The sequence below is a fragment of the Dermacentor albipictus genome, chromosome 6, assembly GCF_038994185.2.
Source record: "Dermacentor albipictus isolate Rhodes 1998 colony chromosome 6, USDA_Dalb.pri_finalv2, whole genome shotgun sequence".
NCBI lineage: Eukaryota > Metazoa > Arthropoda > Arachnida > Ixodida > Ixodidae > Dermacentor > Dermacentor albipictus.
Window position 1 is genome coordinate 142,342,758 of NC_091826.1, and position 26,706 is coordinate 142,369,463.

General features: G+C 48.3%; 1 protein-coding gene across 4 annotated transcripts in view; it reads right to left on the reverse strand.

Annotated features, from left to right (window-relative positions):
* Nucleotides 1-26,706, reverse strand: part of LOC139061386 (EGF domain-specific O-linked N-acetylglucosamine transferase-like) — a 309,778-nt gene that overhangs the window by 188,318 nt on the left and 94,754 nt on the right. For all 4 annotated transcript variants that reach the window (XM_070541374.1, XM_070541372.1, XM_070541375.1 and 1 more), the window contains 2 exons: nt 24,462-24,566; nt 21,935-22,041 (listed from right to left, as the gene is read on the reverse strand). In XM_070541374.1, coding sequence (XP_070397475.1) covers nt 21,935-22,041; nt 24,462-24,566 — 212 coding nt within the window. The remainder of the gene's footprint in view (nt 1-21,934; nt 22,042-24,461; nt 24,567-26,706) is intronic.

The window sequence follows — 26,706 nt, forward strand, 5'->3', positions numbered from 1 at the left end:
GCAAGTGAGCTTCTCCTCACGAAGCTATCGCGATGTTCCCGAGATCTCACGCGCACCGCCCCGCACTCTGAAAAAGGGGCGTGTGGGTAAAATGCACGTGACAAGGAGCACTTGGAGTGCGATTGGGTGTGAATGGGAAGCGGGAGGGAGAAACCACGCTGACCGCAGGCACACGTTCCTTGTGTTTTGGTTGGCTGACACCGTTGGCGCAGCGAGACGAACGAGGTCAGTGCAGCTTGGGTTTGTGCTAGTGCGGAGACGCTGAGCGGTGCAGCTTTCGATTCGCTTTGTTCCTTTTATTCACGAGGTCAACGCGAAGGCTTGAGACTCGTGTGGTGCAGTGCTGTCACGATTCACCCGGGTTCGTGAACAAGGGAGGGCTCGATGCACCCTCCGTTAGATGGACGCTCCGCAGCGCGATGGTGCTGAACGATGACTGACCGCCGAGCAGCCGTGCTCGTCGGTGTTTATTGCGGTGCGGTGACCAATGTTACCTGCCGAGCTTGACAGGCCACCGAGCCTGGCGGCGAACGAACATTATGCCTGACGGGGCGTCACATGCTTGCTACAAGTGCGTTTTTTTTCGCTTTTGGCACGTGTTCCGGAGCCATGGCCACGAAAAAACACAACAATTTGGATTTTTCAACAAAGGCGGACATCATTCGACGGGTGGAGGCTGTCGCGAAAAAGTCGTCGATCGCGGCGTTCAGAATTCCTCGCAACACCCCGAGTACGATCCTCAAGAACAAAGCCGATGTTAAGCTGAAGGCAGTGCAGTCCAGTCGCTCTGGAGCATGTCGTGTGCGCGTTCCAACCTTTGACAAGGTCGAGAAGGCATTGTACGCCTGGTTTTGGAGACACGTGCCAAGAACATGTGGGATGTCGTGTCTGCCGAAGGACGAATCCCAACATAAAAACGTAACGCTTGTTTATTCGACTAACGATGGCAGCGGACGGGCATACCAGCGCTACGTTCGTCCCAGTAGCGGAAGGTATAAGGCGGTCTTTCTCAGCCAGGCAGCCTGTTTTTATAGCCACCGTCAGTGACGCATACCTCGGGTGACGTGGCGGTGGCGCTATGTTTTATCGACCATACAGTCCAGCGTGCAGCTATGTTATGCTGCGCCAGATGTTAAAAAGACGGAGGGTGCGCAGAAATATGCGTGGAGTGTGTCGCCACATCACCTCCCCCCCCCCGCGGAGTGGAGAGCCCTCAGGGCTTGAAAAACTCTGGGCAGCGTACGCGACGTCCGCTGCGTGTAGTGAAAGAAGCAGGCTGCGATGTCGGCGGTCGTGGATGGACGTCTGTGGGTGCACTGGTATTCTCTGGTTCGGCAGAATCGGTGTAGGCCGGCTTCAGCCGGTCGATAGAGACGCGGAAGGCGTTCCCTTTAATGCGCAGGGTGAAAGTTTTGTTGTCGTGACGGAGAACTGGGTAGGGTCCGCTGTAACGTGGCTGTAAAGGCCGGCGGACGCTGTCGTCGCGGAGAAAAGTGTGCGAGCACGTTGCCAGATCCTTGAAGACGAAGGGGCCGGTCTTATAGCGGTGAGCTGCAGGTGACGGGCGGAGGGCAGCGATGGTGCGTCGGAGCCGGGCGATGAAATTGGTGGGATCTGACGTCGCGGTGGTGGATGGCGGTGCAGCGAGAAATTCGCCTGGGAGACGGAGGGGGTTCCCCGTAGACGAGCTGTGCGGGTGTTGCCTGAATGTCGAGCTTGAAGGTGGCGCGAAGACCTAGGGTGACGGCTGGGATGGCTTCAGGCCAGGTTGAGTCCGGGTGGCACATGATGGCTGCTTTGAACTGTCGGTGGAAACGTTCGATCATCCCGTTGGCGCATAGGTGGTAGCTGGTGGTCCGCGAGCGTTCGAACCCGATGGTCAGCCCGAGCAGCCAGAAAAGGTGCGATTCGAACTGTCTTCCTTGGTCGGTGGTGACGCGGCGAGGGGGCCCGAAGCGGGCAATCCAGCCGGCGAAGAAGGCCGAGGCGACGTCTTCCGCAGTGATTCCCTCGAGGGACCATGCCTCAGGCCATCGAGTGTACCGATCGATGGCGGTGAGGCAGTAGCGATAGCGTCCAGCTGGAGGCAAGGGCCCTATGATGTCAAGGTGGACGTGTTGAAACCGACCAGAGGTCAGAGGGAATGTGCCGAGTGGTGAAGTGACATGCCTGGTGACTTTAGCGCGCTGGCATTGAATGCAGGAGCGCGCCCAGGTGCGGCAATCCCGCTGCATGGAGGGCCAGACATAGCGGTCGGCCACGAGGCGTGCAGAGGCGCGTATGCCGGGATGGCTGAGATTATGTAGCTGGTTAAAGAGGCCACGGCGATGGGAAAGGGGCACGTAAGGCCTGCTTCGTGCTGTTGATATGTCGGTAGATAGTCTTTGTCGATTCAGGTATGGGGACTTGCTGCAGCTGTAGCAAGGACCCGGCTATAAGAAGCTCCTGCAGTTCAGCGTCCGTAGTCTGAGCCTCGGCGAGGACATCAACTGTTATCTACGAAGGGCTAATAGCTGCCACACGTGAAAGCGCGTCGGCGACCACATTGCCCTTCCCGCTGACATGTTGGATGTCGGTGGTAAACTGGGCGATGAACGAGAGCGGTTTCTGCTGGACCGGCGGGAGTTTGTCGCGGCGTTGAGAGAAGGCATAGGTCAGAGGTTTATGGTCGGTGTAGATAGTGCAGTGCTGTGCTTCGAGAATGTGGCAAAAGTTCTGAACTGCTTCGTATATCGCCAGAAGTTCTCTGTAGTAAGCTGGCGAACTCGACGGCGCGGAGGTCGTGGTTCATCGGTGGGACCGGCCACAGAAGGGGTCGTTTTGCGAGCTGAGAGTTTCTTGGAGAATAATGCCAAGGGATGCCAGGTGTTGTCTACGTGCTGCATAAAGGCGGCGCCTACGGCGATGCTAGAGGCGTCCGTGATGAGCCTAAGGGAGCGTCTGGCACAGGATGGGAGAGAAGTGTGGCGGTGCAAAGAGCAGCTTTGGATTTTTCGAAAAGTTACGTTAAAGCCGGTGTCCACGTGACAGGTTGGTTTCCTCGTAGACCAGTCATGGCATCATGGAGGGGAGCCTGGTAGTCGGCTGCGTGTGGCAAGAAACGCCTGTAAAAGTTCAGCATGCCGAGGAAACGGTGAAGGTCTTTAGCGGTGGTTGGTTGAGTGTAATTTTACATGTCTGAGATGCGTTGAGGTATGGATCGAGTTCTCTCTGATGAGACTTCATGGCCGAGTAATTTGATGACTGAAGCGCCGAGCATGCTCTTTGGGACATTGACTAGTAAGCCGTGGTCATCGAGGCGTTGGAAAAGCAGACGAAGGTGCCTGTGGTGTTTGTCGGTGTTGCGGGAAAAGATGGACGAAGCAGAAGTCGAGGCCCCGGACGACTTCGTCGATGAAGCGTTGAAAGGTTTGTCCAGCGTTCCTCAGGCCAAAGCTTATGAAGGGAAACTCGAACAAGCCGAAAGGAGTAATAATTGCAGTATTCGGGACGTCGTCCGGATTGACGAGTATCTGCGTGTAGGCCTTGACCAAGTCTAGCACGGAAAAAACATGGCAGCCGGAAATGCAATGGGCGAAGTCCTGTAAGTGGTGAACGGGGTACCTGTCCAGAACTGTGCAGGCGTTGAGGGCACGGTAGTCGCCCGAGGGCCGCTAGCCTTCGGTCTTCTTAGGGACGAGGTGAAGTGGCGAGGCCCATGGGCCGTCGGATGGGTGGGCGATTCCCTCCCGCAGCACGGCTTCGAATTCTGCTTTGGCTATGCGCATGCAGTCTGGGGCAAGGCGACAGGCGCGACAGAAAACCGGGGGGCCTGGGGTGGTCCGGATGCAGTGCAAGCTGGTGTGCTGCACGTCGCGTGGCAACCCGCTGGGGCGCGTCAAACTGGAAAATTCAGCGAGGATGGCGTGGTACGGTGAATTTTGTTCGACACTGAGTACTTTGATGCTTGGCTGGTGGGTAGTCGTTCGCTGTACTGGCGCAGAATGTCCCGTTGTCGCGTCGATGAGACGGTCGTGGCGGCAGTCCGGAAGGAGGTTGTAGTGCGCCAAAAAAAGTCTGAGCCGATGATTGGCTCCGTGACATTGGCGATGACAAAATTCCAATGTAGGTCATGGCGTAGGTTTTTAAGCTGGACGTGCAGGCGGAGCAAGCTGTAAGTTTTGATAGTGGACCGGTTTGCCGCGCTGAGCTCGAAAGACGTAGAAGGACGGGGACCTTGAAGGTGGGCTCGCGGGTAGCAGCAAATGTTGGAACCGCTGTCGACAAGGAACCGCTGCTTTGTAATTTGGTCGGTGACGAAGATGCGACGGCCTCCAGGTTGGCAGCTCGCAGCCGTGGCTACGAGCCGCCGTAGGCGTTTCCCTGATTTCTAGCGGAGCAGGGTGGTCGACATTGCCGTGCTCAGACCCCGAAGCGTCTATGGTAGTAACAACGGTGGTCGTCACCAGGCTGCTGCGACGGAGTAGTGTTCTGGCCACGGCTTTGCGAGTGGCGCGTCGGCAAGTGTTGATCCAGGCGTCGTTGAATGGAGCTGAGCTGTCGGTTGATATCGTCGATACGCCGCGCAAGCTCTATTGTGTTCAGCGGTGCAGCAACAGCCTGGACGGTGGGCGACAATGGCGGCAAAGAGACCTCGATGACGCGATCAGAGATCCCGGCGAGTTGGTCGAGAGGTAGCGTAAGCTGAGCCTGCAGAATTGCCTGGACGTGCGGTGGAAGTCGTTGAAGCCAAAGTGCTCGCAGTAAGGAATCCTGGACCCCGCGAGAACACGCATGTGGCGGAGGAGCTGCGAAGGCTTGCGCTCGGCAAGTTCTGCGAACTGATGTTGTCGCACCTTCTGGTCATCTGAGAGTGACAGGCGGCGAATGAGTTCCGTCTTGAGGTGTTCGTAAAGGTTGGCCGTTGGTGGGTTGGCAAGGATATCCCGGACCTCGCTGGTGTAGCGGGCCTCGAGGTGGGCGACGACATAATCGTAGCGGGTCCGGTCTTGTGTGATGTGCGCGAGGGAGAACTGGGCCTCGACTTGGGCGTACCATACCTCGGGCGAGTCGGCCCAAAACGGCGGAAGCTTGACAGCGACACGCCAGACGCCGTGCGGGGCAGCGTGCGGTATGCCATCTGCCGGGGTTCTGACGTCCTCGGCGGAGCCAGCAGGATGCTGCTGCACGGAACCATCGGGTTGGTCGTGCCGTTCCTGAAGCTGTTGCTCTTGCTTCTGGATCACCTCTTGCTGCGCGTGAAGCTGTCTGTTGAGAAGTTCCAGCTGTCCTTGAAGGGCGTCTTATTCGTCCATGGCGATGCGTTCTTGTTCGTTGTCCAAGCCACCAGATGTGGGATGTCGTGTCTGCCGAAGGCCGAATCCCAACATAAAAACGTAACGCTTCTTTATTTGACTAACGATGGCAGCGGTCGGGCATACCAACGCTATGTTCGTCCCAGTAGCGGAAGGTAGAAGGCGGTCTTTCTCAGCCAGGCAGCCTGTTTTTATAGCCACCGTCGGTGACGCATACCTCGGGTGACGTGGCGGTGGCGCTATGTTTTATCGACCATGCAGTCCAGCGTGCAGCTATGTTATGCAGCGCCAGATGATAAGAAGACGGAGGGTGCGCAGAAATATGCGCGGAGTGTGTCGCCACAAACATACCAGTGGACGGCCAAATGCTCATGGAGAAGTGCAAATGGTTTGCTGTGGCCTTTGGGGAAGAAAGCTTCACTGGTGGCACTGGTTGGCAGCAGCGATTTAAGAATCGCTACAGCATCGTCGGAAAGACCCTTTCGGGTGAAAGCGAGGTGACTCACACAAGTCACATAAAGAAGTGGTTGTCCGAAGAGTGGCCGAATATTTCAGACTGCTTTTTGCCGTCGCAAGTACTCAACGTAGATGAGACGGCACTATTTTGGCGAATGCTGCCAAACAAGACTCTGCATCTAAAGGGCACTCCATGCCATGGTGGAAAGAACAGCAAAGTGCGCGCATCGATTTTGCTTGCTACAAATATGGATGGGTCATGCAAACTATGGCCGTTTGTTATCAGAAAGAGCAGGTCGCCACGCTGCTTTAGGAACGTGAAAGGCCCCCCAATTCAATACGCGTCCAATAAGAAAGCTTGGATGACACGCAATTTTTTCGTTGAGTGGCTACAGGCGTGGGATGCCTTACTGGAGAAGTCTGGCCGCAAAGTTCGTCGTCTTCTTGACAATTGCTCTGCCCATCATGTTGTCTGCCCATTAAAGCAGATCACCCTCAAGTTTCTGGCGCCAAACACAACGGCAAAACTTCAGCCTCTCGACCAAGGTATTGCGAAAGCGTTTAAGGTTGGGTACAGACGATGACTGGTGCAGAGGCTCCTAATCAACCTTCGATTAGGAATCGAACTCAACGTGGACCTCCTCGGAGCCATTCAAATGCTGGCTGGTGTTTGGAACGACGTGAAGAAAAGCAGAATTATGAACTGCTTCCGCAAAGCAGGCTTTGTGGTAGCTGCAGACGACGGATGTCTTGACAGTGAAGACGATGACACTGGATCGCTGCACAGCGAATTTCGCGAGCTCTCAGCATTCCCAGGCAGCGTTACAGCATGCGATTTCGTCAGCGCTGACGGCGTGCAAGCTGTAGCGGATCGCGCTGATGCGGAGATTGTGGCTGACATCATGGGTAACGAGGACGCGGACTCGAGCAGCGGCGAAGGTTCCTACGAAGAGGATCAACCACCATGCACTGCAGCTGATCTTGCATCAGCTTTCAGCGTCAATCACCGCTGTTGTGGCGCAATGGAAGGAGCTGGCCTGTCTCATTTGGACACTGTCAACAAGCTTGAGGACAGCGTAATGAACTTGATGGTGCACAAGAAAAAGCAAGCAAAGGTCTCAGATAATTTTTCTTCCGAAATAAGGTGCTCTGGTAATCGTGCTGTGTTTTTATTTTTTTACTCGCCTTGGAGGCACAGATAGGTAAGTTCCCGTTAGTCACGACATCGGGAAACTGCCTTGAGATGTCTGGAGTTGGTAAAGAAGCTTTTGACATGCATATTTTATATTTCGAGTTATCTATATATCAAACTATTTCGCGATCCCCTTCGAGTTCGATAAATCCGGGATCGACTGTACCTAGTGGCTTAAGCTATTTGACAACTTCGACCACTGGGTCAAAGTAGAAGGACTGGCAATGGCAGCACGACGAAAGTCAGATCATGAGGCTGCATGCAATGACAACCATTGAATGATCCCGACGGTATCACTATAGCAGTGTGATGACGATGTGTTACGACTGTGTGCCATGACAATTGTATGCTGACAACGGCATGAGGAGCATCGAATGACAAAGCTACAATCACGGTGAGCATGCGGTAACGTGAAGAAGCATGTTGGGGGCTCTTCCTGCTTATTTTAAACCAGATTTAGAAGGAGGGCACATGCTGTTCTGCTTGCTCCAGTTCGGTGTTCGCTTCCCATGCCATCTCTTTTCTTGTCATTTTTATGGCACGTGACCTTACTGTAGCTAGCAACGCATTGAACTTTGGGCTTTGGCTTGGGTTTGTCTGAAATGTGGTGCAGGGAGCGAGAAACTTTGCTCAAAATAACTGTTGCGTGGCTTTTAGAGTTTCAATATGCAGGAGCTTTTCTACATTCAAATAAGCAGGACTTTTCCGCGACCAACAGAGCGGTTCAATTTAACTGTCAATTTGAATAATTGGGATTTCACAGTACTTGGTAATTTTCATTTATTATACGTGAGCACAATATTTGTTACAAACATGTGCATCGAACCGGCTTGTTATAACTGCACATTGAGATACTGTTATGCACAGGTATACGCCTCATTCTTCACAGTATAAATTATACATCATACAATCATATGCCCACCTGCTATGGTATCGAAATGAGACTGGCAGTACTGAAGATAAATAAGTGTCAGAATTTCTTTTTACAAGAATGACTGCTGTTGTTGGAGGCGCCATTCACCGAGCGAAAGCATGGTCCAGCTGAATTTTTTACAACAGCCTGCAGCCTTATAGACTGACTGCAGATCTATTATACCTCTACTGTTTGCACAATTATATTCTTCCTTTAAGTGCATCACCATGTTTTCATCACACATGTAATGTGTGGTCTCGTACAGCATTGAGTAGTACACATTAACGGGCTAGCGGTGAGAATTGTACGACAGGTTAGCTCCAGCACAACATAGACAAAGACAATAACCCAATGCACTGCTGAAAATTGATGCATTACGCCGAAAATTCTGAGTACATATTTCGTATATATGGTGCTGAGCACAATAACCCAATGCACTGCTGAAAATTGATGTATTTCGCCGCAAATTCTGAGTACATATTTCGTATATATGGTGCTGAGCATAGGGTTTCTGCTAACATTACTGGTTGGCTTAAGCTCTGTGATTGGTACATGTGCACTACTGCCAACTAATTACAAGTAAAATTACTGGAAATTTGTTAATTAGCCAACATAACTCCACAATTTGACTTGCATGTAGTAGTGTCCACCATTGGCATAACCACGAGGGGTGTGAGGGGTCGACCCCCCCCCCTGCCCATTTTCCCACGGAACAGAAAGGTATGTGGTCCCATTCCCTTTTCTGTGTGCTGTGTGGGTAGCATTGTTTTTAAACATTGTAGAAAGTTTCAGGAGGTGGGTCCCAAGAGAGCGACATGGATGGCAAACTTGAATGTGAAAGCAAGGCGAGAGGTAGTGGCAGTCCGAAGGGGGGCGAGGGGGTTGTCATGGGGAGTGATCCCCTCTCCCATGAACAGAACATTGCGGCCCCACTCATGGTGTGCCTCTACATCATTCCAGATCATGCTGAGGGGGGGGGGGGGATCAGCGCTAAAAATTCCACAGACAGATAAAGATGGGACGAGCATGAGCATAGAACTTTGCTCCCCATAAAGCCTTCATGTCATTGAAGTGCTGCTCATCTCTGGTAGGTGACCGAATCGTCGACCATGCAGCGCGTAAGAGAAGTATTCCAAAAATATTGCGACTTGCTTGTCTAGGATACACTTAATAAGCACTTGCACCCCTTCTTTTTCTTTTCCTTGTTTCTGACTTTCATTATGTTAATAAACTTGAGGAGAGATTGCTGTCAGGCTAGTTTGTACGTGATGGTAAGAATGAAAATGGGGCAAAAAACAGGACAAGAAAGAAAGGCCTGCAGAACGCTGATTTGCGAACGGCAAAATATATCAAGGACAGGGGTGCTGGGCCAGGGAAGCTAAGAAACCGCCACAAGCAACAGGTGGGAGGGCAGGCTGATGAATGGCCTCGAAGTCCATTGAAAGGCCATAAATAAAAATATAGGAACGTTAGGGGCTGCCGCGCCATTCAACAACCCTGTGAATGTTCAAGAGCACGACAGTGACCAACAGAAATGAATTTTAAAGAGGAGAGTGGGGTGATGGATAAGGCGGGGGAGGGGGATGCACCTAAGAGGCGTCAAGATTTAAGTCAGCGCATAATTATGGACATAGGAAGAACATCCCAACAGCCAACACCAGACGGCCGTGACCAGTCGCCTAGCTGAGGCTCACCTACCCCATCGTAACACTTGCTGCAGAGAGCCCATCTTAACTAAACATCTAGGCAATTTTCTGACTAGACAGGTGTGAAGAGACACGACACTTTCAAATCTATCAAAGCTACTGGCTCTTATTTTGCTGCGAACTACAGATGCCGTCATTTTCGCAAAGGCTTCTAAACAGAAAGCGGCCCTGCTTTGGACTCTCTGCCTCATCAATTCCTGAATGTGATCAAATAACAATATGCGTTCCATGATGATTACAATACCATGATCGCGCAAGTTACTTCCAAACATCTCTTCAAACAAGTCGGACAGCAGGTCACTAAAAGTGAGTGACACTTACAGCATATGATACCATCGAAGTTGTAGCACAAAGCTTCGTTCCTGTATAACTAAATCCCGAATAATATAGCATGCCCACAAGGCCAAAAGCACGATTGACTGATAGGTAACTTGACAAATAGTGCCTGACCTCTTCCGTACATAGCCATGGCCGTATCACTCGGTAGACGATCTGGGCTGCAACAAGTGCGGCCTGTAAACAAGACGCACGATATGCACTGTCTTGACTACGCTTGGCCCCGTCTTTTGCGCTGTTTGTTTTTCAAAGTCATGTACCAGCTAGGTCATTGACATACATTACATTACAGTCCGCTGCAAGACCGATTATTACTCCCTTGGATACAGTTACCCTAGCTTATAGCTGTGCTGAAAGCATATTTTTTGCTCCTACAGATGAAAATGAAATATACAGCACATTCATGAGCCTAAAAAAACAGTGATCATTGGATACAAACGATATTCAAATTAAACCTGTTAAGTATGTATTAGAATTGTTAACGCCTGCCCTTGCTCATATTTTTATTCTTGTCCTTGAGACAAGTATATTTCCAACTTGCATGAAATGTGCAAAGGTATCTGCATTGTACAGTCTGTTTCACACTTAGGGGAAAACTCGGAGCGCATTGCGTCGGCGATTCGGCGAGCGCTGCAGTCGGGCGGCGGAAGCAGCTCGCGCAGGCGCAGACGGGGCGGAATCGTGATCTGCGTCGTCTGCTACGGCGGCGCGCACTGGCCGCATTGTCGGGAAGAGTGCTACGGTCAGCGGCAGTGCGCTTATTCCATTGTTACGGCGGGAACTGAGCCGATATTCCTTATTAGGCGTTGTCGGTGTCAAACTCTGAGCTTTCATTGGCCATATTCGAGTTCTACAAACTTCTTTTGACGGCATGCTTCTTTCGTTCTTTCGAAAGGCCAGGGTACTTAGTGCGTGCACGTATATTTCTTCGCTGTGTGTGTTACCGTAACACGCAGCGACAAGAAAGGTACACCGAAGTGTGCGCGCAACGTGCGCGAATGAACACATGACTTACCGACTCAATTTGCAACTCACTACCCTCCAGAGTGAACGCTGTCATCGCTGCCGCTGAGGACATGACAGGATACTAAGTGATGTTCGGAGCGTGACGCGTGCATTTCCTCGTCGGCTGGCAGAGCCTGTCTTGTGTAATGAACTATTGGCGACAAGAAACACTTTCAGCTCAATGCCTTAACCTAAAGCATTCTTTTATTCTTATCCGTTCCTTTCATCGTGTTCGACTCGCATTGTCATTATATTGAGTGTTTTGTTTTCCATTCGCGTCAAATAAAGACCGAGCGCGTTGCGCGCACAGTTCGGTGTCCCTTTCTTGTCGCAGCGTGTTACAGTAACACACACAGCGAAGAAATATACGTGCACGCACTAAGTACTCCGGCCTTTCGAAAGAACGAAAGAAGCATGCCGTCAAAAGAAGTTTGTAGAACTCGAATGTGGCCAATGAAACTCAGGTTTTGGCGTCACACAACGATTAATAAGGAATATCCGCTCAGTTCCCGCAGTAACAATGGAATACGCGCACTACCTCGCCTCTGACAGCAGCAGTCTTCCCGACAATGCGGCCGGCGCGCGCCGCCGTAGCAGACCACGTAGATCACGACTCCGCCCCCAGAGCGTCTGCGCCTGCGCGAGCTGCTTCCGCCGCGCGATTCCAGCGCTCGCCGCATCGCCAATGCAATGCGCTCCGAGTTTTCCCCTAAGTGTGAAACAGACTGTACAAAGGCAGTGATCACAACCTTACGTCCAATTACCGTCCCATTTCCGTCCTCCTAGTTTTTTCAAAGGGATTGGAAAAAAATAGTCTTTCTCGCATTACAAACTTTTATGATAAGCACAGTATTTTTACAAACTCACAGTATGGTTTTAGGAAGGGGCGGTCGACTGAAGCCGCCTTGTTAGCCCTGAAGGAAATAATTTTTGAAAATATTGTTACAAGCACGGGGAAAAGGGGTTTATTGAGGCGTGCGAGAGCAGGAACGGCAGGCTACGAACAACAGGAATGGCCGCTGCGCAGTCTTCGTTCTCCTCTTCCCCTCTCTTCTTGATCCCCGCGTCCCTTTGACGCGCTTGGACGTAACATGCCTCCCCTCGCAGACAAAGCCCCCTGGGCGAGTCAACTAGCTTGTCGTGGCGTGCATGATTTCAACCGTGCGACATGTGCGACTTGTGTCCTAGCAGAACGTCTACCAGTGTTCGTGAGGCGCGCGAGAGTATAGTTAACTTCGCTGACTTTGTCGATGACAACATACGGTCCATCGTAGTTTGCCAGCAGCTTTTGACACAAACCGCGCTTCCTTGTGGGAGTCCAAAGCCAAACGAGATCACCAGGGTGATATGTAACAGGCCGATGTCGTGCGTCGTAGCGGGCTTTGGAGTTTTCTTGTGATGCCAAAGTCCGAAGACGCGCAAGTCGCCGAGCCTCTTCAGCGAGGCATAGCGCATCGGCGACCGTAGGATTGTCGTGGTCGTAAAAAGGGAGGACAGTGTCGAGCGTATACCGGGGCGGCCGAGCATATAGAAGGAAGAAGGGGCTGTAGCCGGTTGTCTCGTGCTTGGCGGTGTTGTAGGCGTAAGTAATAAACGGTAGAACTTCATCCCAATTCTTGTGATCGGACGCAACATACATGGAAAGCATATTGGTGATTGTTCGATTAGTGCGCTCAGTGAGGCCGTTCGTTTGGGGATGATACGGCGTCGAGTGCCGGAGGTGCGAGTTACATAAACGCACAAGTTCTTCCACGATATCCGCCGTGAATTGACGTCCCCGGTCACTTATGATAACACCAGGCGGTCCATGCCGTAGAACAATAGCGTAAAGTAAGAAAAGCGACACTTCGGTGGCAGTTGCTGATGGTATAGCCGCCGTCTCGCAATAGCGTGTGAAATAGTCGGCGCAGACAATTATCCAGCGGTTCCCCTTAGATGACTTTGAAAAAGGGCCCAACAGATCAATTCCAACTTGCCGAAAGGGTGAGCTGGAAGGCGGCACAGGTTGAAGGAGACCAGATGGGGCAGTGGTTGGGCGTTTCCGACGTTGGCACTGTATGCAGCTGGCGACATAAAACTCAACCCAATGTCGCATCCGGGGCCAGTAAAAGCGTTCTTGAATGCGATAAAGTGTGCGCACAGTGCCTAAGTGACCGGAGGTAGGGTCATCGTGCATAGCCTGAAGGATTGCTGGCCGGAGACGCTCCGGCACCACTAGAAGGAAGCGTGCACCCGTGCTTGAGTAGTTCCTTTTGTACAGGAGCCCGTCACGTACACAGTAGCTGCTTGTTGCACTTGAATGGGCAGAAGTAAAGAGTGGCTCCAATTTAGTGTCTGTCCAGGAATGGACAGGAATGGCCGCTGCGCAGTCTTCGTTCTCCTCTTCCCCTCTCTTCTTGATCCCCGCGTCCCTTTGACGCGCTTGGACGTAACAATATTAATAATAATTTACTGACAGCCGGAATTTTCCTCGATTTTAGTAAAGCATTTGACTCCATTGATCACAGCATTCTGATTAGTAAGCTTTCATCATATGGAATTCGTGGTACAGCTTTGGCTTTAGTTAAATCTTACTTAGAAAATAGGTACCTGTGCGTCTATATTACCAACCAAAGATCATCATTCTTACCAATTGCATGTGGCGTGCCACAAGGAAGTATATTGGGGCCCCTTTTATTTAATACTTTTATCAATGATATTGTAAATATCGACACCACAGTAAAATTCGTAATCTATGCTGACGATAGCACCTTACTTATTTCTGGGAGTAATATTAGCACACTAGAGCCAAAATGCAATGATGTCCTTACTAGACCGTCGGCATGGACTAGAGTGAATGAAATCAAAGTAAGTCCAACTAAATCCAAAGCGGTTATTTTTCGTGCTCAGAATAAAGCAGTTCCTCCGGTGAATTCACTCATTTTTCAAGACCAGCATATAGAAATAGTCACCGAGCACAAGGTGCTCGGTGTGTATTTTTCTGCCCATCTAAAATGGGACGCTCATGCTGTTTACATCTCCAGAAAACTGTCTGCAGTTACAGGTGTAATCTCACGCTGCTGCACATTTCTTCCCACAAGCACTAAACTACAAATATATTACGCCCTATTCTTTTTCACATTAACTATTGTACACTGGTATGGGCTACAACAACTAAAAGAAATATGAACAAGCTTGTATTGCAGAGGAAAATTATTCGCCTTATCGTTGACACTGAACCAACGTAGAGTGTTAATCCCACAATAGCGTCATTAAATTTGATCCGTGTAGACAATATATATGAATTTCGCTTGTTATAAATGACATACTTTTCTTCCACAGGTATGAGTAATTTCCTCACACAACTTGCTTCCATTGAATATCGTACGCCAATAGTTAACACTCGTTGTACTGACACTTGGTCCTCACCACAGTTTAGAACCGATTACAAGCTGCAATCCTTGGCTCACAATCTGCCATTTTTTCTCAATGAACGCAAAGATACTGCTGCTTTTAGTCGAAAACAACTGCGAACATACTTTGTGCACATGTAATCCGTATTTCTTTATGTGTCCTTTAAGAAAACTTCTGTGTTATTGCTGTACTTGATTTGATGCTGTACTTGATTTGATGACTACTTCTGTATTGCTATTGTTATTTTGTTCTCTCTACTGCTGCCATGTAATGGTTTCCTGGGCCTTCGTCAAGCTGTTCGTATAGCTTTTAGCCCAGGTGACCACCCAGAAACTTCCTGGAGAATAAAAATATGATGACTTGATGATATATGCATCAATTCGTAAACAAAATTTTAGTTTGCTTCCATATCATCGTTTTTAAATGTAGCATAAGGATGATAGCATAATTTGATGGAAGTGGCTGCACACATTAGCAATGAAAAACTTTTGTCAAAAGTTAAGCAATGTGTTGTTTCAGCTACCCAATATATATATATATATATATATATATATATATATATATATATATATATATATATATATATATATATATATATATATATATATATATATATAGAACTTGAGTGGTGCTACAAGGTAAACAGAACAAGTATTTAATTTCGACAGTTTCGATCGGTGGACCGATCTTCGTCAGGGTTTACAAAAAAATGGCAGTTCGGCCGTGGTAGGGAAGACACCAGACCGGGCGCGACCGGGTACCCGGTCGTTCTTACATACATCAAACCGAGAGGAACAGTTGTGACAGTGATTGATTTTCGGTTCCTTGGCAGATTTACAGCGGCCTTTGGCAGCTATGCAGGGCAAGAGGAAGGCGGAGTCACATGTATGTAGAGCAAGGAGGTAAGTGAGGGGGAAAAAAAGGAAAAAGGAAGAAAGAAAGAAAACGGAAAGAAAAAGAAAAAAGCACACAGGAGGAGGGAGACGTAAGACGGAGAGGGAGGGGGGCGGGAAGTAGCGGCAGCTAGGTTCCCGTGCACCCGAGGCAAGGAGGGAGAAAGCGGTCGCTCCGCAGCTCCAGTGCGTGGGCTGCCGATGTAGCGGGAGCGGGTGGCGGGGGGCACAATAGAGAAGGGGCCCAGAAGGAAGACACAAGAGCGGCAACTTGTAGAAAGAAACACAGTGTCACAGTACAAATATACAAGGCACGGCCCGTTCCGGCAGCTTTGTGGTCCAGCTATGGTGCGAAAAAAAGAAAAAAATAGTTCCAAAGAAGAATATATGCATGGGATTCGCAAAGCAAGTGCGCCCATGGGCTTAGATTTAGGGAGTCGAGTTAAATAGCCTCCTTGTGGTCCAGTTTTTGAACGTTTAACAGACAACCGACATCAAGTCAGCACGTGCGTATTTCAGGAAGGGCAATGGGTCACTCAGAATGCCGGGAGGGCAGCGGACACCGCGGAGATCGCCCCACCTACGCCGAGGCTGTCGGCTGCGCAGCGCCAACGCCGAGAGATTGACTGGCCAACACTTCAGGTACGGCGCGATCCGGCACTTTTTGGTCCCGCGGGTTCATGACGTTGCGTAAGACTATTGACAAGCGTGTGCGATTTGAGATGCATGCCTCCAATATGAATAAATATTTAGCCTCGGGCGTCGCACCGAAGGGTCTCCAGGTACAACAGAGGCTGGCAATGGACACCTTTGACGAAAAAGAAAGAGAGCAGTGGAATGCTATACTGCGGGAGGCCTCGCTTGGGCTCACTCGTCTGGTGGCACAACATAGCGTGCGTAGAGCATCGCAGCTTAAAAACGAGGAGCAGCTTCTGTTGTGTCAGTCAAAGCTCACTGAATTGGAAGCGCTGGAACTGGTAAAGTACGAGGGGAGGAAAAATTTCAATATCCAAGAACAACAAAGAAAGAAACGGGAGCGTGACAATATCCCAACGGCCATCAGAGCTGATTCTCAAAGCCAAAACTCTGAATCCGAGGCGACCGATTGTTCTGAAGTAATCAGTGGAAAAAAGCACGAGACAGTGGGCAACGCCTCAAATGTCATAAACTTGTCGAGTAGCCCATTGTCGAGTGCGCAACTAAATCTCCTTTCGAAAGGTCTAACTTTTTGTCCGGCGTCAGGAAGGATGAACGAGTTTCAATTGTTTCAAGATTTGGATGACTTCGCGAGAAATTTGCGACTACGGGAATACTTTTATGATCGAAAAACTACAGAAGGGTGTCTTGACCAGCTACCTGAACTCTCCGAAAAATCATGGACACCTGGCGAGGCACGCGACAAATACTTGGACATGTATATTTGTGCGGTTCAAAAAGACATTATAAAAGAGTACGAGAGGCATCGTCCCATCCACAGTAACCTCTCAAAAGAGGAAGAGCAGGCACTGCGAACTCTACGTGATGATCAGACAATTGTCATTAAGCCAGCGGACAAGGGTGGTGCAGTGGTGGTACTTGACCGGAATGTTTACATAGCCGAAGGTTTCCGTCAACTGGGAAACTAAATTTTACAGAGAACTCCCAAGCAACCCTACGGAGAAATTTGAAAGTGAAATAAAGGACGCCCTAACCACTCTGCGCAAGGCAGGGCAGATAACCGATAAGACGCTCAAAGCATTGATACCAAGAAACTCTGGCCCCGGCCGTTTCTACCTACTACCCAAAATCCACAAAATAAACAATCCCGGTCGGCCTATCGTTTCCAGTAATGGAACAGTGACCGAGAAAATATCCAGCTTTATTGACAGTCTCATTAAGGACATCCCATCTTCATTTCCCTCGTACATTAAAGACACAAATCATTTCCTTCGGGAGGTATCAGACCTGACGGTACCGACGGGGGGTTACTTGGTCACTATGGATGTCGCATCTTTGTACACCAACATACCTCACGCCGAGGGCATAGCTTCCGCAGTTTCAGCTTACGCTGGCTCCAGCCAACCTAGGCAATTAGATAAAGACACAGTTGAGACTCTTTTAAATCTAGTACTGAAATATAATCACTTTGAGTTCGAGGACAAGCATTATTTGCAAATCAGTGGAACCGCCATGGGAACCAAGATGGCGCCAAATTATGCAAATATCTTTATGGCATCTTTAGAAATACCCTTCCTCGCAAACTCGGCCGTAAAACCAATATTTTATAAGCGATTCCTGGATGACATTTTCTTTGTGTGGGCTGACAATGAACAAAGTCTCTTAGACTTCATTTCCGATTTCAATTCTCTGCACCCGTCAATCTGCTTTACGCACAATTTCTCCCAAAATAGTATTCACTTCCTCGACGTCACTCTGTCACTGAGTGGCGGTCGCATTTCCACGTCCCTATACAAAAAGCCGACAGATCGTCAGCAATATCTGCATTTTTATAGTAGCCACCCCCATCACTGCAAAACAGGCATTCCCTACTCCCAGGCCCACAGATACAGAAGAGTCTGTTCCGAATCTGCGCAATTTGAGCGACACGCGGAGGAACTGAAATCTGCTCTCATACGCCAAAAATATCCTCCAAAAATAGTAGACGATGCCATTGAACGCGCCCGCAGCTTAGATCGAGCACAGATAATGGGAGAAAAGGGTAGCAATAACAATACACAATCAGATCCAAACTTGGTCCTCACATACACCACCGGTGCTCCGCGGGTCAATGCCATTCTCACCCGCCATTTTAATATCATGAAACAGAGCATCCGACTCGCTACTATCTTCAAGCAGCCGCCTCGAGTTGTGTATAGAAGAAAAAAAAAATTAAGGGATTTGTTAGTCAGGGCGAGGACACAGAAGTCAAACACGCCCAAGGGCTGTCGACCGTGTGGGAAGCCTCGTTGCAAGGTATGCCGTCACATGACAACAGCAGACACGGCTGAAGCATCGAACTCGCCCTTCGTATATAAAATTACCGAAAACCTTGACTGTGATTCCAGTAACGTCGTGTACAAAATTCGATGCGAGGTGTGTGAGCAGGAATATATCGGCCAAACAGAGACCCCTTTCCGCCTGCGATTTAACAATCACCGCGCGCATGTCAAAAGTCTCCCCAATTTACCCTTCTCCAGGCACGTTCGGCTGCCAGATCACTCCTTTGAACGTGTGAGCGTTGTGCTCTTGCAATCTGGTTTCCAACACACCCGTGCCCGCGAGCAGAGAGAATCTTTTTTCATCCATAAATTTGGAACGTACACTAAAGGAATTAATGAGAGTCCGGGGCGGATGACGTGCCTCCGGGATATGCCGTGAAAGTGCATGGGAAACGCGAATACATGCTATGTACTCTAAAATTAAGACGCTGGCTATTCACTGCTTGCTCACCCCTCCGCATGCGCCTCAAGGAGGCGAGCGGAAAACCAATAAATTCAGTTTCCTGGACCCTGCCACTGAAGTGGTCATTCTGAGTGACCCATTGCCCTTCCTGAAATACGCACGTGCTGACTTGATGTCGGTTGTCTGTTAAACGTTCAAAAACTGGACCACAAGGAGGCTATTTAACTCGACTCCCTAAATCTAAGCCCATGGGCGCACTTGCTTTGCGAATCCCATGCATATATTCTTCTTTGGAACTATTTTTTTCTTTTTTTCGCACCATAGCTGGACCACAAAGCTGCCGGAACGGGCCGTGCCTTGTATATTTGTACTGTGACACTGTGTTTCTTTCTACAAGTTGCCGCTCTTGTGTCTTCCTTCTGGGCCCCTTCTCTATTGTGCCCCCCGCCACCCGCTCCCGCTACATCGGCAGCCCACGCACTGGAGCTGCGGAGCGACCGCTTTCTCCCTCCTTGCCTCGGGTGCACGGGAACCTAGCTGCCGCTACTTCCCGCCCCCCTCCCTCTCCGTCTTACGTCTCCCTCCTCCTGTGTGCTTTTTTCTTTTTCTTTCCGTTTTCTTTCTTTCTTCCTTTTTCCTTTTTTTCCCCTCACTTACCTCCTTGCTCTACATACATGTGACTCCGCCTTCCTCTTGCCCTGCATAGCTGCCAAAGGCCGCTGTAAATCTGCCAAGGAACCGAAAATCAATCACTGTCACAACTGTTCCTCTCGGTTTGATGTATGTAAGAACGACCGGGTACCAGGTCTGGTGTCTTCCCTACCACGGCCGAACTGCCATTTTTTTGTAAACCCTGACGAAGATCGGTCCACCGATCGAAACTGTCGGAATTAAATACTTGTTCTGTTTACCTTGTAGCACCACTCAAGATCAAACTCGAAGGGGATCGCAAAGTATCAAATATGCATGTGAAAAGCTTCTTCTCTAACCACTCCACACATCTCAAGGCAGTTTCCCGATGTCGCGACTAAGGGGAACTTTCTGATCTGTGCCTCCAAGGTGCGTAAAAAAAAACACACAGCGCGATCACCAGAGCACATTATTTCGGAAGAAAACAATCTGTGACCTTTGCTTGCTTTTTCTTCTGCACCATCAAGTTCATTAAGCTGTCCTCAAGCTAGCTGACAGTGTCCAAATGAGAAAGGCCAGCTCCTTCCATTGTGCCACAACAGCGGCGAATAACCCTGAAAGCTGATGCAAGTTCAGCTGCAGTGCATGGTGCTTGGTCCTCCTCGTTGGAGCCTTCGCCGCTGCTCGAGTCTGCGTCCTCGTCATCCATGTTGTCAGCCACAATCTCCGCATCAGCGCGTTCCGCTACAGCTTGCACGCCTTCAGCTTAACATCGGCTTTATTCTTGAGGATCGTACTCAGGGTTTTACGAGGAATTCCGAATGCTGCGGTGACCAACAACTTTTTCTTGCCAGCCTCCACCCATCGAATGATGTCTGCCTTTGTTGGAAAATCCAAATTCTTGCTTTTTTTTGCGGCCATGGCTCTTGAACACGTGCCAAAAGCGGAAAGAAAAACGCACTGCACCACAGGAGTCTCAAGCCTTCTTGTTGGCCTCGTGAATAAAAGGAACAAGCGAATCGAAAGATGCACCGCTCAGCTTCTCTGCACTACCACAAGCCCAAGCTGCACTGACCTCGTACGTCTCGCTGTGCCAGCGGTGTCAGCCAACCAAAACACAGGAAACGGGCGCCTGCGGTCAGTGTGGTTTCTCCTTCCCGCTTCCCTTTCCCACCCAATCGCACTCCAAGTGCTCCTTGTCACGTGCATTTTACCCACACGCCCATTTCTCAGAGTGCGGGGCGGCGCGTGAGATCGCGGGAACATCGCGAGAGATTTGTGAGGAGAAGCGTACTTACGGGGGCGCAGCTCAGCACAGAGTTCGATACATCGATGTGCCTGTGTACGGGAGTTCTATATACGCGAACAATAGCGCTATACTTTTGCGTGGGATTCCTAAGGGGATTTTTCAACTGTTCGATATAGGCAATAATTCGATATATCCGGGATTGACTATATATACAAAGAGAGAGAGGTGAGGAGGGGAGGAGTGGTAGTTGTCGGTGGAGACCCCCCTCGAAACAAATTTCTTTCTATGCCACTGGTGTTCACCTCTTCAAGCAATCCAGCTAATGCCACAGGATGGCAATATCTGCCAGTGGAGATACAAGTCTGTTTCCAGTCTGTTTCGAAAACACTTTGTATAAGTAGCAACTACTTCATCCCCCACTGTTATTTTGTATTTTGTTGCAATTTTGTAACTACTCGCTCTGTTAATGCATTTTGCCCTCTGAGGGTATAATAAATAAATAAATAAAAATAGATAACTCGTACACAATACGTACTCACACATTTAGCTCCTTTCCTTAATGATAATAACAGACTCTTTCAGCCTTGCATAGGTACAATATTATATTTACTGTAACAAATTAAACTGTGTGCATTGAGTCACATGTAGCTCCTCCACTTCATCACTATTATTATCATGGCTGCACAATATGACATCTAACTTTTGTTTCTCATTCACAGGCTACCTGCTTGCCTTAACTTTCAGCTGTCAATGACGTTACCTGCACTTATAAGTGTTCATTTTATCAGTTGAGTGTCCGACCTTTTTTATACCTATTCAGAAGAGATGAAATATTCAGCATTTAGTTATTACATATTAGACCCACATTTTGTGAACACTAGTATTCAATTAAAAAAGGTCCCCAACCAAGCCCCCCCCCCACCCTTTTTTTTAGCAATCACTGGATTTACTTTGATGAGGCTTCTAGCATTTAGAAAAGTTAGAATTCAATGACTTTTGAGAAGATATTTTATTTGAGTTAATAATATTTTGGCGGAAGTTCCCGTAAACTAGGAAAATATAGAAATAAAAAACTATGTTGTCAAGTTTACAGCTCTGATTTATCAACAAATTATGTTATCATGCTTTGCAGAATGCAGCTGCTAGGAGACCTAAAGTGGACAAGTTTGATATACACTGCTGTATATTTTCTGTGACTAATCTGTCAACATAATTTGTGCAAAATTCACTAAACAATGCAGGGGTTTCACAAGAGGCTACAAACTAAGGCATCATATATGTCTGCTTTAGATATTTAACAGACAGTTCAGACAACTGCAATATCTGTTTTTGGTACAAAAGACTCATGGGAGCTGAGGGACTAGATTTTTTTTTGTTAGTGAGAATTACATGAATGCACGCTTCAGTCAGTCAACTGGCACACCTGCACACACACTCTCTTTCAATGAACAAAGAAGCCCTGTTAGCTATGGCCCACTGAGCTTACTGGCATCGAGCTTCATGATGACCGTTGGCCGACCCAGGATAACATCACAGCCACTTTCCTTGGAAGGCAGCTCCGTGAACTCTTCAAAGTGCTCCAGTTCAGCGTACCTGTTGAGAAGCAAGTCATCGCCAACAGACAGCATTTGTGAAAAGACGTAGCTTGTATACAAAGCCTCAGACAAAATAGTTGGCTACAGCCTGAGCAGCTGGTACACAAGATTACAACACGCATAAATTGATGGCACATCCATTTTTTGGAGCTGATTAGTGACATTAATGTGATCAGCAACACCTCACTCCACTGTATAGGCCTTCGAGTCAGTCCTTTTCTGGTAAAGATCAATCAATAAATAAATCAATCAATCAATGACGATGGTTATGAATTTTGTCTGTTTCAGCGATGCAGGTTGGTTGCTCGCATCTGCTACATGTAATTGGTGTGGGCCTTTGTGGTAATGTCACAAAATTGGCCACGAAGCGGCAACTGTTGTAACAGGAGCAAAAGTAAGAAATGCAGTTTTTCTGGCACTTCAAAGGCTCCAACACAAGGAATAATTGTGCACTACATGAGTGAGAGATAAGAGAGAGGGTCATTGAAAAAGGACCAAACTGTGTGCCCAATGGATTTCGAAAGTGAAAGTACACGAGACAAATGCAGCTATGCACAGCTATGACACTTGCTTCAGAAACAACGGGTATGCCGCAGCGTGGCAGATTCATTCCCCCATCGTGTGAGTTAATTGTGTCTCAATCATGCCTGAGAGTGTGTGCAAGTCAACCAAGCTTTCAAAGACTTCAATAAAATCTTTAATGATAATTATTTACAAAAATAATTATGTAAAGCCACGAAACTATTCTCAGAGTAGTATCAAGGGGATCCACAGATCAAGAAAACAAATTTTGCATTACGAAGCAGCCACTTAAGTAAAGTGCTAATTAAAAACAGAAGCTACTATAAAGTTAATGTGAGAAAAAAAGTGAAAAAAGAGAGCTGAAGCTTTAGATCACTAGTAAGTTGCAAAACAAAAGACAAATGTTCACCAATATCCATTACACATTCAAGTGTATGAACTGCGTGTCTAAAGCACGAAACAATATCATTGATCTGATGCCCCCCTAGCTTAGCACTGTATTTACCCAATTCTGATGCACCCCCGAACCAAGAAACACACAATTTTTGTGGGCTAAAAGCAGGAAAATAAAAATGCACCTTAATGAAACCTGCTGTTTATACAGAACATGCACACACACACAGCATGGCCATCAGGAGAAACAAACAGTGCAGAATTTATTCGCAGATCGGAATTTATTTTTAAAGAGCTTTCATTATGAAAGCGGTGCATCATTATCGCCATTTGTGTTTCATTAGCCACAGATATTAAACACACAGGGATGGTGTTTTCATGAGATTACTTTATACACTGCTATCACTTTTGCAAGACTATGCATCGGACTTGTCGAAGCATACGGCCAACAGCGTTCCTGGCACTGTGCGCAAATAGCGAGCTTGGTGAAGTGCCAGAAACACTGGATGCCAATTACGCCTATGCATTCAGTGTCAAGTCAAGTGAAACTTCATGGAAGTGATAGTATCCCCAAAGTTATTGGCCAAGAAAACTGCTCTAGGTCCTAGTCGAACACAAAATGAACCAACGGCAACCTTCGCAAGAATGTGCCCCTAGGCGATATTATGATGATGATGATGATGCATTTGATGGCTCTTACAGTAGACTGTTGCCAACAGTGCGAACAATGCTATGGTTTTATATCTGATTGTAATGCAAAGACAATTTTTTTACTCATTTTTTTAGAAAGGTGAACGTTATATTTAGGAAAACATGGTAGCTTGTAACATATGTCGCAGTATTGTCACAAGAGCATTCAGTGAGGCTTTTCAAGGTCCTAGAAAGCCTGCAAATTTTCCTTCCTAAAATGTTCTCAATTAGGTATCATGAAAGTCGCGGAGGGGACAATGGGTACATTCAATGACTGCGAGCTCACACTGAATGATGCACTGTGGCATGTGAACATTCAAGAGTACATTGAACAGCAACAATCCACCCTTCAACAAAGATGTCTTAAAGGCCAACGAGACTGCCAAGAGAAGAAATATGTCAAGTGGTGACAAGTGGCTTGAGCACATCTGGAGGCCTGAGATGACTGTCTGAGTCCATTGCTTTGGAAGCCACAAGTATGGACAGCTGGGCTAGTTGGTTATGATTAGCATTAGCAAGACAACACGAACGCCGGTCTTCAACTGTCTTCAGCCTTCAGCCACAACATTATTTACATTCACCCAGAGATAAATACTGTAGACTGCTCTTGGTACTATGTATTAAAGTTTTACGAAACATGCACAGTCATTTCTTCCTAGTAAGAGTCATTTGAAGAGTCCGGGCATGCAATATAGTGCTATACTGTCAAGCCACACTTGGTATGAGCCAAATGGCTTCTCAAGGTATCTTTGGGTTTGGCATAGAAAACATGTACTCGGTGAAACAACTAATACTTGGGCACATTCTACTCACCATGATTGTAAAGGGCTCTTGTGGTCCCCTTCAAGGTGCAGAGAGTCTTTGTCGAGCCGACAGTAGCCGCCAACAAGGGCAGGGCCCAGGATGTCCTCTCGGTACCTGAGTCAAGGTGGACCGCACAGGACCTCACATTTGTGGACTTCATCACAAACAAGACCGAACTGAAAACCACAAGCGTCGTAACAGCTGACTGACGAGTAAGACGTCATTGTTACCCACCTAGGAATGAGCAAAGAAGTACCGTATTTACACGATTGTAAGTCAACCTCTTTTTTAAAATTTGGAAATCTGAAGTGGGGGGGTCAACTTACAATCAAAACCAAAACATGGCACCACAAAAAAAAAGCGAGACCAACCGGACATCAGGGAAGCTACAACGTAGTTCCAATTTTTGTTTGCTCTATGGCCCCACCCGTAGCTTTCCGATATCCCGCACATTTGTTCGCTTTTCGGAAGGGTTTTTCAACATTTTTTTAGTTTTACAGCGCACACAGCACTCACGTGGGGGTGTCGATAGTTCATGGAAGTGCCGCTGTTCCATTTGGGGCGGCACCCTCAGAACAGCGGCACTTGCGGGGAGTATAGATAGTTTGTGGAAGAGCAGACACCAATCGCAGATCGTGTGTTTCTCTCAAGGTCGATCCAAACAGGTTGCGAAGCTTTGGGCAAAAAGCGGTTCAGTACAAATTGTCACCGACATCAGCAAGGGTGGTTATGAGAGCAGCGATTGAAGCGCAACTATGTTTTGAGGGAACAAACATTGGGAAAGAAAAAAGCATTCTTTAATTCACGTGTGACACAGTTAGATTCATTCAATGAAAATAAGATTCCTTGCCAACTTTATATATTCATCACGAGTTAACCCTTTACTGCACCTTGTTGCATTTACGCAACATTCTGATGAAAGGCGTTAAAGGGCCCCTGAAACGGTTCGGACAAATTTTGTAGGCGCGTAGGGTACAGCTTAAGTAGAACATTCGCACCACAATTTAAGTGAAGCGTTACGTATTAATGGAGCTGCAAGCGATTAGAAGTTACCCTCCTCCCTAGCTATGCTTTTCCTCCTCAACTCGCTCGCCGAGCGAGCGGCACTAAGCTCCGCCTTCACTGGTTAAGCGTCACGATGCGACGTCACATCGCTCACTTCCGGTTGTTTAGGAGCACGCCCCCTCCCGCGCGAGACCTCTCCGCTAGCCGCTTGGCCGTCGACCGAGAGCTATCGAAGCAGCGTGCGTTGCGAGCATTCTGTCGTAGCGCCGAACGTGTCCGGTACTCCGCTAAAAACAGGCAAGCTGGTCATTTCGGCAAATGACTGGAGGCATAAACTCAAGCTGATGAAGGAACTTTAGCGTAGACGTACGTAAGCAGCCTGATCGGTCTGCACGGTCCAGACACTTGCTGGCGCAGCGCTTAACCAGTCAAACAAAGCGCTAATATTGCTCTAACCAAGTGTAAAGCATTTTAAACATTTATAAATCAACGTGTTGATGATTACACTCCTGCGAAAAATACACACCAGCAGCAAAGAATACACTTCGTTGCTGCTACGTGTATGGTTGAGCTCTGTGCCACCAGGTGGCTGCACCGTGCAGACCGTTCACATTTGCCCTTCTGCTCATCTCGTGGCTCATCCCGGCACAGTCAAGCGGCCAGACCCTGTCCCCTTGCGCTTGCGTTTGCCCTAATACTGGACTCCTGGTTTGCAGGTCGCTAGGTTTCCACAAGTCCACAAGGCAACAAAGTCGAATCATAGTGCTCGCGAAAAGACTGAGACCGACTCTGACCACGGAGCTCTCGTCAAAATGGAGTACGTTGTAACACAAGCAGACGACACTTGCTGTGTGCCGGAAGTGCTGAAGTGTACTAAATAACTATTCTTGTGTATTCGCTTTAAGTTATTTTCTTTTTACAAAAACAAAGTAACTAATATTCCAACTATTACGAGCATCATTTGTTCACCATAAAGTTGGAAAAATTATCGACCACCCGCGCTGGTCAGCCAATCAGATAGCTCGCCCATGTGACGTAATATGGGTTATTTGCATCATATGGGTAGGGGCGGCTCAAAATTCCGCCGAGCAGTGCGCTGCGATCGGCAGCGATGTATTTTTAAAACCTTATAATAAATGACACGCTTTACGCAGAGCACTTAGATGCATCAATTAATGATGAGAAGAACCTACTCTAACGACTCAGTACGTTTGTAGAAAATCGCCAAAATCGTTTCAGGGTCCCTTTA